We start from the raw sequence: 13,874 nt of genomic DNA on the forward strand, positions 1-13,874 counted from the left end.
AGTAACAATTTCTAACTACAAAAGGCTTTCCTGATTACAATCAAGGAGAACAGCCATGAGTTCCCTATGAGCTATCAGATCAATAGCAACTGATGAGGGACTGAAAATCTAAGAGGCAACGGAAATTAGACTCTCTAATTGACACAGCCTGAGGTTAATACATTCATGATAAATATGGAATTTGCTGTAGATTCTAGAGTTTTCTACATAAAGCCTAATCTATTTATAGTTTCAAATATTATTCTATAATGTTTTAAGGGCTTGGTACCTGATAGAATAAATATTATTCTAAGCATGTTTTAAGGGCTTGGTACCTGATAACAGGACTTTAGATACAACAACCAAACAGGTACGTTCACCATTAAAGTGATTAAAAGCCTGATTAAAGGTTCTATGGATTATCCATATGCCAATTCCTATTTGCCTCTCTTATTGCCTGCCTTTAGGCATTTTCATTATCAAGTCCAACAAAATGTGAGGGGCAGAAATAGGAAGGGCAGACATTCAAGACTTCCAATTTCCTCCTTACCAGCAGCCCTAAGTATTGAGTAACTGGTTAAAGTCAGTTGAAGGAAGAAAATAAAATTGTTGGCTACAGTAAGAGTTGAAGTTTTTTGTGTTCTTTTTATTATCTCTACCTACCACTAGCAAAGATAGTCAAAAATTAGCAAAGATACTTGTATTCCTTTCAAAAACCCCTCCACTTTGGCTATTTTCATGTATATAAAGATGTTGCAAGTATAGTTCCAGACTGAATGACAAAGATTTCTTCCACACCTGGGACTGCTTATATATCCCAACTCCAGCCCACTGCTGATACAACTAAAATCTTAACCTTCTTCAAATAAAGTCAAAAGAGAAAAATCTGATTAAAAAATTGTTTTGTAGTACTTCAACTAACCCAGAAACATAAATACATTGATTACAGAATGCATCTGTCATTATTTTTGGTTGCCCAGTTTCTGAATAGCACTCTCATAATTAGGGAATTTACTAGCTCATAAGGCTTGGGGAGAGGCATAGCTCACCCTCTCACTAGAGAGGCTGAAAACACCAGACACTTACTTTTCCAGCCCCTCTTGCAGCTATGGGTGCTGGCTTGAGACAGAGGCTCTGCCAATCAAAAGCACCCACCCTGGGCTTTGAACTGGGAGCTCATCACACAAAGAAGCTGGGAGAACCTCCTCTGGAAGAGATGACTGTTGCAGCCTCAGATTCTAAGGTAGCAGTGCTAGCTGGAGCATCCAACCTCCAGTGCCACCGGGGTCAACAGTGCAAGCTGCAGAGTTCAACGCTCAGCAGGGATATCAGCGGCACCTGATCAGTTTTGCAGCATGATCTTGCACACTGTTCCTGGCTGCACAGCCCCTAAGACTAACTCGCCAGCTCTCCTTGACAGTTCTGTAAGCTACCCAAACAGCCTTTTTGTCTTTTTGTTATGGAAATTTTTAAAAATATATAAAAGTAGAAACACTAGTATAATGAGCCCTAATGTACCCATCACCCAGCTTTAGCAACCATCAAGGTTTGGTAATCTTATCTATCACCCCTTACATTTTTTTTGAAGTCTTTTGAAAGCAAATCCCAGATAACGTGTCATTTCATCCCTTCATATTTCAGTATGTATCTTTGATAAAGATTTTTTTAAAATTACCACCTTAACATTATAATACCAACAAAGTTAATAATAATTCTTTAATATCACTCAACACTTAGTCCACATTTGAATTTTCCCAAATGTCTTTTTACATCTGACATGTAATTGGCATCCAACAAGATCCATGTATTGCATGTGATCGTTATTTCTTATGTCTCGTTCTATAACAGCACTCCTCTCCACTTACAGAAGCAACTAGATCATTAACCCTGGAAAAGGTCTCACACTCTGGATTTGGCTGATTCCTTATAATATTATTTAATTTGTTCCTTTACCTTTATATTTTCTGTAAACTGGTAATTAGATCTAGAGGCTTCATAGGTTCACATCCAATTGTTAGGCAAGGTTATTTCATAAGCACTGCAACAAATTTCTTATTTTATCACATCATGAAGCACAAGAATTCTGGTTGTTCAACTTCTAGTGATGTTAAGATTGATCAACGGGTTTCAGTGGTGTCAGCCTGATCCCTCCATTCTGAAGTTCCCCATCAGCCATTCTCCCAATGTGTTTAAAATCTACGGATGTTGTTGCCCATTTCATTAGGGCTTGCCAAATGTTGATTTTCTAACTCTGCCATTTCTTTTGCATTTACTAGCTGGAATTTATCTCATCAAAGAATTTACCCTCATCAAATATTTGGTTACGCTATGACACAGTTCAAACAGGAAAGGAAGGATAAATGCTTGTTTCACTCCCTTAATTTATTCATTTTCAGAATAATGAGTCACAGCTGTAACAACCTCCAATAGTGACCAATGAGTTCCATGGTGCTGAGCACCGTTTTGAACTCACGGTTTTTTATACATATGATGTGTCGCTATCCATTGCAATAATTATGATTATTTTTTTTGCTGAGGAAGATTGACACTGAGCTAACATCTGTTGCCAATCTTCCTCTTTTTGCTTGAGGAAGATTCGCCCTGAGCTAACATCCGTGCCAATCTTCCTCTATTTTGTATGTGGGTCACCACCAGAGCATGACCACCACCAAGTGGTGTAGGTTTGAGCCCAGGAACCAAACCTGGGCCACCGAAGTGGAGAGCACCAAACTTAACCACTTAGCTACAGGGCCTGGCCCCTATTTTTTTTTTTTTTTTGATGCCCAAATTATCCCTTCAAATTGGCCCCAGGGTCCCTTAGACATGAACTCATTAGTCTTCAATAGTTTCCTTGCTAACACAATTAGTTATCCCAGGCTCAGCTTACACAGTGCCTGCCCAGATCTGGAATTAGCCATTTCTCCAGGGAACTAAAGTGGGAAATGGTAGTAGACTCCATAGTCTGAGCACTGGGCTGTCACTGTTTCTGGGCCTTTTCAGTGGAAGATCTAGATAATACATATTTTTAAGAGAACAAAGGATTTGAAAATGATATTTTCAATTCAAAATTAATAATACACAGCTTTTAATTAACTTATTTGATTTTTATGTTTGTATATTTTCACTTATACTTGAAACCTTGGATCCTAACCATACTAGCATAATTAATACTTTGTTTTATCCTCTATCTATAATTTTAAAATAACAATACCAACATTGCTAGTAACAGTAAGACTTCTGAATGCAGTTTAAGATTTCTTTGCAGTTCTTTTATCCTTAGAATTTATCCCACTACAAAGGAACAGTCAAAATACTGTATTTTAAAGTCATTTAAAGTAATTCTTTCTCTGAGTGGTTATGTCACCAACTTGATATAAAGTTCATTAGTTTCTTTTTTTTTTTCAGTTTTCAGGGACTGGTTTGTTTTTTACTTTTTAACTGTCTCTTAAACATGTAAAATATTTACAAGGTTCCAAAGTCAAAACTATATATAACAAGGTACTTTTAGAGAAGTCTCCTCTCCTGGCTCTCCCCTCCTCCCACTCTTGCCCTTTGGATAACCATTTTTATTAGTTTTTCACTTATCCTTCTTTAGTTTCCTTTTATAAATATAAGAAATAAATATATATATCCACTTCCTTCTCACTTTCTTACACAGAAAACGTGTAAGGTTTTCTACACCTTACTTTCTTTGTTTAATATCCTATGAAAATCACTCCTTATCAGGAGATAGACTTCTTTGCCATTACTTATTTTTCAGTTACAAAGCATTCCATTTTGTGCATATATCACAGTTTAATTAATCAGTCCCTTCCAATGAACATTCAGGTTGTTTCCAATCTTTTGTTATTAAAAATAAGGCCATAATGAACAACCTTGTTCATATGTCATGTATTTTTGTAACTATATCTTAGAGATAGATTCCTACAAGTGACAGTACTGCTTCATATGCAATTTTGCTAGCTATTGTCAAATTCCTCTCCATAGGAGTTGTACCATTTTATATTCCTGTCAGCACTCAAATCCTTCTAATAAATTAATTTTGTTTAATTTAGCCAAAATTGGTCTCTGTTTCTTACAAATAATAATTCTGATTGATACTCTGGTATATTTCCTGATATTACACGTTTTGAGGTTCTGCCCAACCGTACAGCCATGCTGAACTTCTCTAATCTTTACTTGTAAAGCCATTACACGGTTTTATAACGATGTATTTATATCCGTTTTCCTATATTGTGTCATTTCACTCTGAGTATCATCTACAAAAAGAAGCAATGTGGCAAAGCTTCATAAAGTTAGGATATTTTTCCAGAGTCTGTTAATTTTTCCAGAGAAAACAGGCTTATTCTCTCTGGATTGAAAACATTTCATGGTCATTGCAAAAATTTCACACTATACAGAAAGACATCTATTTTTAAACAAGGAGATCTTGGCTTATCTCATTTAATCAAATTAATACAGTGGCTCCTGGATTGAGGATTATAATACTTAAAGTAATTTTGACCCGTGTTTTTTCAAACCATGGGTTATGATCTATTAGTAGATTGTGAAACTAATTTGGAGGGTTCTAAGCAGCATCAAAATCAAATAAACAATTAAGTAAACCAAATAGAAAACTGAGTACCTCTCATACAGTAACAGTAAGTATTGTTTAACATATACACAATTATATGTACTGGGTTACTATGTAATCTGTTTCACTTATTCTGGAGTGTGGTCAAAAACTGTTTGAGAAAACCCAATTTAAATTCAAACTGTTGACCATTTCAATAATAACAGAAGGAAATCTAAATAAACATTTCTAAACATCCAGTTTTAAGAATGATTTATAAGCAGATATGAAGAACCAATTTTTAAATCTTTCCAAATGTCCCCCACCTCTGAAATCAGGTAGTGCCCGATCATCAACTAGCAGCATGGGTCGGACTTGTTTCTGCTCTACTAAATTTCTGGCTGCAGTCAGAGAAGTGAATATTTCATCTTCAGAGATATCAAACTCCAATTTTTTCAACCTTTCCAATAGGTCTTGTTTGCTCTCTTTGGTTGTGTTGGTCACAAACCTAACCATTACAGAAGCACCACGTAACCTGGAAAAGTAAAATTCAGATGTCAACAGGCAGCTTTTACATTCTAGCTCCATAAAACCTCCTAATTTGGTAGCACTTGCCAAAGGTCAGAAAATGAAGGACAGTTACCAAGTGTTTTTATGGCCAATAAGCTTTTTAAAAATCTACCCCAGAATTGCTTAAATATTATCCACACCCTGTGGGCTGTTTCATTTCCAAAGGCTGCAAAGTCAAATTGTAAAAGCCATGTTTACCTTTTTGAGGGCCTTCTATACTATAACCAAATTTTACTGAAGGGTTTTCTAAAGAGGTAAAAAAAACAAACATGGGGCCCGCCCGCTGGTGTAGTGGTTAAGTTCGTGCACTCCGCTTTGGCGGCCCGGGGTTCGCAGGCTCGGATCTCACGGGTGGACCTACACGCTGCTTATCAAGCCATGCTGTGGCGGTGTCCCACGTAAAAAATAGAGGAAGACTGGCACAGATGTTAGCTCAGGGACAATCTTCCTCAAGCAAAAAGAGGAAGATTGGCAACAGATGTCAGCTCAGGGCCAATCTTCCTCACCAAAAAAAACAAAAACAAAAACAAAGCTTAGTAACTACCATCTCACAGAATATGAGAGGTAAAAGTCATCTTGGAGATTATCTACCACTGCAACCCTCCCTTCTTAAAGGTGAGAAAACTGAGGCCTAGAGGAGTTAAGCGACTTGCTCAGCTTTATACAGCTGAGCAGCAGTAGGGCTGAGACAAGAACTCTGATCTATGTCCTGGCACAGGGTTTGATCTCCCATAGTGAGAGAACAGAGGACACCTCAGGATGCTGTTTTTCCTTCTGCTTAGCCAATCAGAGACTGGCTAAGCCCTAATGTGTTACTGAGTTTATAAACAGAAACTACCTGGACAGCTCAAAGAAACATTCCATTTTTATAGACTGAAATGTGTATTCCCCTTGAACTACTTACATACAGGATTTTTTTGATTCCATGATCTGCTTTTGGAACCTAAACTGGCAATCAGGTCTTAAAGAAAGAATTCATGATAGTATAGCTTTCTTTAAAAATAAAAATTATTTTCTTGGTCCTATAGTGTTTTAATCTAAAATCTAAAAGTAATTTTAATTTAGCTACAATTTAAAATTTTATATTACTATCCTGTTGCTTTTTATTTTATGCCAGCCCCAAAAGGACACAAGGCATAAAAGCACTAACCACAATTTAAAACAAGCAAGCAAATTAAACAGAAAAGAGATTTTTAAGTATTCACCCAAAGAGTATTCAATAAATTTATATGATTGAACAATCACTGTAGTCATGACTACTTCTATAATATCTGTGTGGTAGCTTTTCTGAAAAACATTACATATGGTGGTTTATCACTTAAAAGAAACTGATTACTTCAATATAACTCTTATCCTAAAAGTGAACAAGTATTTAAATAACCACATCATTTTTTTTTTTTTTGGTGAGGAAGATTGGCCCTGAGCTAACATCTGTTGCCAATCTTCCTCTTTTTGCTTGAAGAAGATTGTCTCTAAGCTAACATCTCTGCCAATCTTCCTCTATTTTGTATGTGGGACGCCACCACAGCATGGCTTGAGCGGTGTGTAGGTCTGTGCCCAGGATCTGAACCCATGAATCCCGGGCCGCTGAAGCAGAGCCCATGAACTTAACCACTACGCCACTGGGCCAGCCCCAACCACATCATTTTTTTTTTTCTTGGTGAGGAAGATTGGCCCTGAGCTAATATCCATTGCAAATCATCCTCTTTTTGCTGAGGAAGACTAGTCCTGAGCTAACATCTGTGACCATCTTCCTCTATTTTGTATATGGGAGGCCGCCACAGCATGGCCTGATAAGCGGTGTGTAGTTCCATGCCCGGGATCCAAACCTGTGAAGCCCAGGTGGCCGAAGCGGAGCACGCGAACTTAGCCACTACAGCACAGGGCCAGCCCTGCAACCACAGCATTTTTAATGAGTTTTTTTTTTACACTTTTCTTTTTACTAGTCCCTCAACTTCCCCTAGTCTCTCTGTTTCTATAGAAACCAAAACTGGCAGTGGCAGTATAGGGATTTCTCGGGGATGAAAACTCACTAGTGCAAGTAAGAGAACAATGTGTAGGCTCCTGCCCTCAAGAACAGCAGGCTCATAGTTTACAGAGCTACTTAGCTAATTCACTGTTCACCAAAAATAAAAAGACTTTTTTCAATCCAGAGTAGTAAGCTCATCTTTACAGCAATAAAAGCTCTTGTCCAATGCTACTTATTCCAAAGACTTCACACTCTCTCAAGGAGCTTACTTTCCATTTGGGGCATCAAAAAATATAAAGAAACTTGTACACCTGGTAGGCATCAGTTGGAAGGTATCAATTTAGTTAGAAGTCACGATGTTCACTTTGTAGGTGGAGAAATGGTGGATAACACGTTGTTTAAAGCCAAAAGAAAATCAGTTGCAGAGCTGGACTTTTCCTTGACTGCTTGACACGGTCTACCTTTTTAGGTACTATGATACTAGTCACTGATTTTCTGAGTAACAGCATACTATGAATATTTTAAGGTTGGAAAATGATAAGCACCACATGCTAAGTATTACTGATTTTGTCAATTTCTCTAAATTATTTTAGGGTAAAGGTGCTTAATACCAATACTTAGTTGTTCTGTTTTGATGAGTATTTTTTTCAGGACACCCAGAAGGAAACATCCATATTCAGTTCACTTTAACAATCTTTTACTATGCATCTCTGGTTTGTATCTAGACTTGTGTTTAGTACCGTGGTTGGTATATCAGAAATATAATACAGTCTCTTACCTTCAAAAGCATTAAATTTACTTGATGGAAATAATTCTAAAATTTCAAATCCCTTAATTAAATCTTATTTGAGCAGCTGCACGTTCAATGCTAGATCTTAGGTGAAAGAAGAGAGGGCAGAACTATGCCTCTGTGTATGTGTGTACTTCATTTTGTGATTCCAGGATTCATTTGTGATTTTTCCCATACTATTTATTCCACATTTTAGAATCTTGAGTTTTCATTCCCAAATTTACATTACTGACTTAGAAAAAGACACAAACAAAGAACAAAAAGACAAGATCAAAAGGCCAAACCTAATAAAGGCTTAGAGAACAATATTTGGAGGATATTGCAATGCATACGTCTTCTAGCTAAACCCAAGGCAGTTCCTGTATACACGGTAAGCTGGTGAAATGACATCTTACGGCCATCCATTTAATGATCTGCCTTGGTAAAATGGCACTTACAAACATATTTGTCAGCTGAACCTGGAGGATAGCTTGCCTTTTAAGAGCTTCCTGTGCGCCTGGCACAGCTGCATCTTCAATGTGAAGTGTGCCACTGAGATCTACCAAAACAGCTTTTAATGCACGGCGTGCTGCCATCCTTCATTCCCTAGGAGAGAGCAAATGAAATTAAAAATACAGTTTAGGAAACAATGGACAATTAAAAACTGGTAAGTCTTCAAAAATATCATTCATATCCAGAAAGATACTGTACAGTGTTAAGCTGCTTCTCTTCTGCAAAAAAAAGTCTTTAAAAATAAAAAAATCCACAATTTGATCCATAAAATTTTTATAATACTTAGTTTAAAAAAAAAGTCTTGAATTAAAACCATAGGAAGGGAAATGCTAAAGCAGAAGTTAATATTTACTTTCAGATTTCTTAAAATAACTTTGGTAGAACAATTCATTCATTTTATTTTAAAATATGAGAATAATATACTCTGAAGAATGAGTGGACGAAAGCACTACATCACTGGCAAAATCTTTTTCATCTTTGGCTACATACAATGAAAATGTTTTAATCGCCTATATCCACTGCTATATCCTGAAATGGCATATGTGGCCAAGGAGCTACCAGTATTCACAGGTCACTGAGGAGGAAATTTCAAGTTATACAGCAATTTTAAAGTCAGGAGATATTTTCCTTACCTTACAATGTGCAACTTTCCTTTTGCATATTTTCTCTTTAAAATTTGTTTATTATGAACTATATCATATATATAGTGGAATATACGGTATATGTACGGTTTAAAGATAAAGGAGTGGGTAAGAACAGTATGGAAGCTAAACAGAAGGGGATGGGACTTCATTTTTAGTTTTTCTTAAACTTATTTCTTCATTCATTTCTTCTTTCCTTTTTTTTTGTTTTTACAACGAAATATTTTAGACATACAAAAAGGTATCAAGGATAATACTTATCATTCAGCTTCAGAAATAAAACACCATAGGGGCCGGCCCCATGGCTTAGTGGTTAAGTTCGCGTGCTCTGCTACTGGTGGCCCGGGTTCGGATCCCGGGCGCGCACCGACGCACCACTTGTCCGGCCATGCTAAGGCCGCATGCCACATACAGCAACTAGAAAGATGTGCAACTATGACATACAACTATCTACTGGGGCCTTGGGGAGAAAAAGGGAAAAAAAGGAGGAGGATTGGCAATAGATGTTAGCTCAGGGCTGATCTTTCTCACAAAAAAAAAAATAAAAAAGAAATAAAGCACCTAGATAGAGTTCGAGCCCTCTGTGTACCCCCTCTGATCCTATTCCCCTTCTTCCCTTCCCCAAGGTAGCTACTCTTCCCCAAGGTTGATGTGTTGAAAGCTTTGTATTAATGTTAACTTATGTATACTTAGCGACTTGCTTTACCACACCACATTATGTTTGTGAGATATATCCATGTTAACACATGCAGCCATAGTTCATTCATTTTCACTGTTATATGGTATTCCACTGTATTAATACACTATTTATCTGTTCCCCTGATCACGAACATTTAGTTTTGCACATTTTATTGTAACAGTGTGCCTCTATGAACATCCTTGTACATGTCTCCCTGTGGACATGTGTGAACATTTCTCTGGGGTCTTGCTGGGTCTGAGGGTGTGTGCTCACCTTCACCCTTACAGGATGTTGCCAAGTTGCCCTATTCATTTGCAAATGTTTACTGACCACTATATGCCCAGCCCTGATGTCACAGAAGAACTGGAGGAGCCACCTCCTTTAAAGTGAGAAGTGGAGGGAAAGGGGAAAGGACCTGGGGAGATGTAAGTAGGCAATTACCAAGTATTTGCGGAGAACTCCTGGGAAGAGCTTCCAGGTGGTTTATGGCATCTTACCTTGGGACAGATGGTGGCTGGGGGGAAGACCTCTCCCTCCTAGCTAGCTCCCTATGACATGCAATCGTGAGAGCTGGGGACTGGCAGTCAGCAGGCTCGGTGGCACTCTTGGTTCTGCCTCAAATTCATTGTGTGACCTTGGCCAAGTGCCTTCTCCTCTCTGGTCCTAAGTTTCTCCTCGATTTGTAGGGCAGGGAGGCAAGATCTTTCTCTACTTCCTATAGTTGGGAGATCTGGGCTGAAAGAATCAATGTATCACACTGCCCCTCCCCCTTGATTCTCTCCTCTTCAACATGGGCCTGCTAATCCCTGTTGAGTCCACCTCCCAAAGCTGCCAGGAATACTCTAAACTGTCCAGTGCTATCCTTTTAAGTGTTGTTCTCCCTTAGCTGCATTCCTTTCAGGAGGCAAAGACGATCCCTAAATTCCCTCCCAGCTTCTAGCTTTTAGCTCCTTTGCTCCCCAGACCCTGCTCCCACTCTAAGTCAGCCACCTCTACAACCAAGGTGTAAGTATAAAATATAAATAAACCCAGAGTCCTGGAACTGAAGCCAATTGCTGGCAAGTGCTGGCCACTGATTAGCATGCATAGTGGACACGCAACTGGGCCTATCGGAGAACTGCATTTTCCCACAGGATAGAGCTGTCGGCATGGTCCGGGCTAGGGAGGGAAGCAGCAGCAGGGAGAGCCAGAAATGGTGCTCCAGCTGGACTCAGGGAGCCCATCAGCCAGCAGGGCCCCAGGTCTGCTGCGTTCCCTATACATGCTCCCCAAATCTGAGCAGGAGTTTTCCCTCAACAAGCTAGAACCTGGGGCCTAAGTGAGGGAGATGCAGAAGGTGGGAGAAGTGGAGCCAGGTGGTGAGGGTCAGATAGGTCCAGGATCTAGGGTCAGCTGGCAAGTGCATTCATCATCCTAACCTTCCATTTCCTCATCTGTAAAAGGGGAAGAATAGTACTGAACAGTTGCAGGACTGTGAGGGGTCGGTGAGTTAAGGAGAATGCCTGGCAGTGATGAGCCCATAGTAGGAACATAAAAGATGTGAGTCCTCTTTCTTCCCAATCATCACTATGTAATAGGTACCTCCCTGCCCCCTGCAATGTATGGCCTGGAGTCACAGACCAGGAAAAGTAAGGAAAAAGAGAAGCAACTCAGAGGAATCCACTGAGAAAGACGAAGAAAAGCAAAAACAGCTCACGCTTATGGGATGCAATATGTGTTCTGCACATGCTAAGCGCTCTGCAATCTTTACCACTTCATTGAAACTTCTCAACAGTCCTACACAGACCAAGAAATTGAGGCACTGAGAAGTTACTAACTTTCCCACACTTTGAGTTTTGACTTTGAACCATGTTAATGGTTTATATATTCAAATTTAAATTAAACCAGCCCTAAAATGGAATACAAACAGAAACAAACTAACCTAGCTACCACAACTTTTGGAGAGTACTCTGACTCTAGTCCTTCCATAGGATACATTCAAAAGACAAAAAGAACAGCATGGAAATCTTGAACTTTACTTAGCAGGTTTTTTGTTGGTTAACAGTAGTGGTGTGACTGTGTGACTTCCAAAACCATTCTGTGTATATTGCAGGACTGAGCAAATGAGTATACATATTGTTGATGTTTAAAAAATCAAGGTTCCCAAATGGGAGAAAAGAGCTAAAAACATGGAGTGGGAGGAGAGGAAGAACCCTGTGGTGTCGGTTTGGAATTGGAGGTGCCATTCTGAACTCATGATTTAAAAAATATATATACTTCTTAGCGCTGTCCACTAAAAAGACCAAGAAGAAACAACGCTCCAACAGCTATCAGCACAGTTAAAGTGTACTAAACAAAACCAAGGCCGGGCAAGGAAAGTGCAAGGTGAGCCTGGAAGACACTGTTCTACCCAATCAGAGGGAGGGGACACAGGACAAAAGGACACAGGACACAGCTCGAAGGAGTTCCCACTGGCCAATTCTGGGGCAATTTGAGCACCAAAATAAAAAATAACAAGAATGAATAACACATTGAATTAAAAAACAAATCCATGAGTCCATGCTAATACTAAAAATATTTTAAAGGAATGGGAAAGTGTAAAGTCTTTTACAGAAGAATGCCAACTAATAAATGTAGAAGCAATGCCAGAAATAGAAAATCAACATTTTACAACCACCATAGTAATAACTGATTCAGGGAGGAATCATCAATGAACGCTAAAACCACTGGACGAAAAATTGTTGAGGAACAGTATATTCACCCAGGCTCAAAGAATCACTTGCAAATTAAGAATCTCCATTAATTACAAAGGAGAAAAGATACCTCTACAGTGGAGAAACCTGCCAGATACCACCTTAACCAAAGGATCAAATTAACACTATTAATAATGGGACAAACTGACATCATGTGCTTTCTGAGAAGGAGACATCATCACCTATGTAGTATTCTTGCCAAAAATGTTTAACCTGAATCAATCATAAGGAAAACATCAGACAATTCCAAATTGTACAAAACAATTGGCTTGAACTTTTCAAAAATATCAGTGTCATAAAAGACAAAAAAGGGCTGGAAACTGCTTCATATTAAAGGAGTACGAAAAGACAACTAAGTGCAATGCGTGAGAGAAACATAAAACAGAGCAAAATACCAAGAGCCAGTGAATTTTGGTGAAAGGTATATGGTTTTCATTGCACTATTCTTACAAATTTTCAACATAAAAGTTGGAGGCAAATAAATTAAAAGATCTCTTTTAAAAATGGGCTGAAGGCAAAAGAAAGACATTTTCATACCTAGTAATAACAGTGAGTTATAAAAAATGAAACTTGTGTACCTACCTGGCCCCCAGCTTACTAGAACATTGCCAATACTGCTGAAGCCTTCTAAATGAGCCTGTTCAGTTACATTCCCTTCCTACCACTTAGAAGTAGTTAATATACTGAATTTTGTGATAGTCTTTCTTGCTTTTCTTTACATTTTTACCTACTGCTTATTTTTAATGTCTTATAAATTTTTAAAAATGAAATCATAATGTATACATTCTTTTGAAACTTTCACATTTTACTCAACATTATATTTCTGAGAATCATCCACGTTGATGCTTGTCATTTTCTATAAGAGGAAAAGCAAAACCAAAAACCCACCTTTTGGGATTCTGACTAGAACTGCATTGAATCTACAGAGCAATATTGGGAGAACTGAGATCATTATTATTATTATTATTTTTAAAGTCAATGACTGTTTTTTTTTTTTAATTTTTTATTTATTTATTTTTTTCCCCCAAAGCCCCAGTAGATAGCTGTATGTCATAGCTGCACATCCTTCTAGTTGCTTTATGTGGGACACGGCCTCAGCATGGCCGGAGAAGCAGTGCGTCAGTGCGCGCCAGGGATCCGAACCCGGGCCGCCAGCACAGAGCGCGTGCACTTAACCGCTAAGCCACGGGGCCGGCCCATGAGATCACTATTATATCGAGTCATCCTATCCAGCAATATAGTACATCTCTCCATTTATGTAAGTTTTCTTATATAGAGTTTTATAAATATCTACATAAATGTCTTGCATATATTTGTAGACATACCCCTAACACTGCTATAGTAAATGGCATTTTATTTTAAACTATGTTGTCTAACAGTTTGGTGTATTAAAATATAATACATTTTTTATCTTATATCCTCTAACCATTCTAAACTTTCTCATTAATTCTAATAATTAACCTGTAGATT

At 38.3% G+C, this 13,874-nt stretch overlaps 1 protein-coding gene across 2 annotated transcripts in view; it reads right to left on the bottom strand.

The window, feature by feature from the left end:
• HDHD2 (haloacid dehalogenase like hydrolase domain containing 2) overlaps window positions 1-13,874 on the bottom strand; it is a 43,434-nt gene that overhangs the window by 21,367 nt on the left and 8,193 nt on the right. Inside the window, exons 1-3 of one of the 2 annotated variants that reach the window (XM_058557064.1) lie at window positions 10,170-10,362; window positions 8,335-8,445; window positions 4,858-5,066 (exon numbers count right to left, since the gene is read on the bottom strand). In XM_058557064.1, coding sequence (XP_058413047.1) covers window positions 4,858-5,066; window positions 8,335-8,435 — 310 coding nt within the window. In that variant the 5' untranslated portion in view covers window positions 8,436-8,445; window positions 10,170-10,362. Of the gene's footprint in view, window positions 1-4,857; window positions 5,067-8,334; window positions 8,446-10,169; window positions 10,363-13,874 lie in introns of those variants that run through there. The other variant, XM_058557062.1, reaches the window with a different exon arrangement.

Source organism: Diceros bicornis, chromosome 16, assembly GCF_020826845.1.
Source record: "Diceros bicornis minor isolate mBicDic1 chromosome 16, mDicBic1.mat.cur, whole genome shotgun sequence".
In the NCBI taxonomy this organism is placed as follows: Eukaryota; Metazoa; Chordata; class Mammalia; order Perissodactyla; family Rhinocerotidae; genus Diceros; species Diceros bicornis.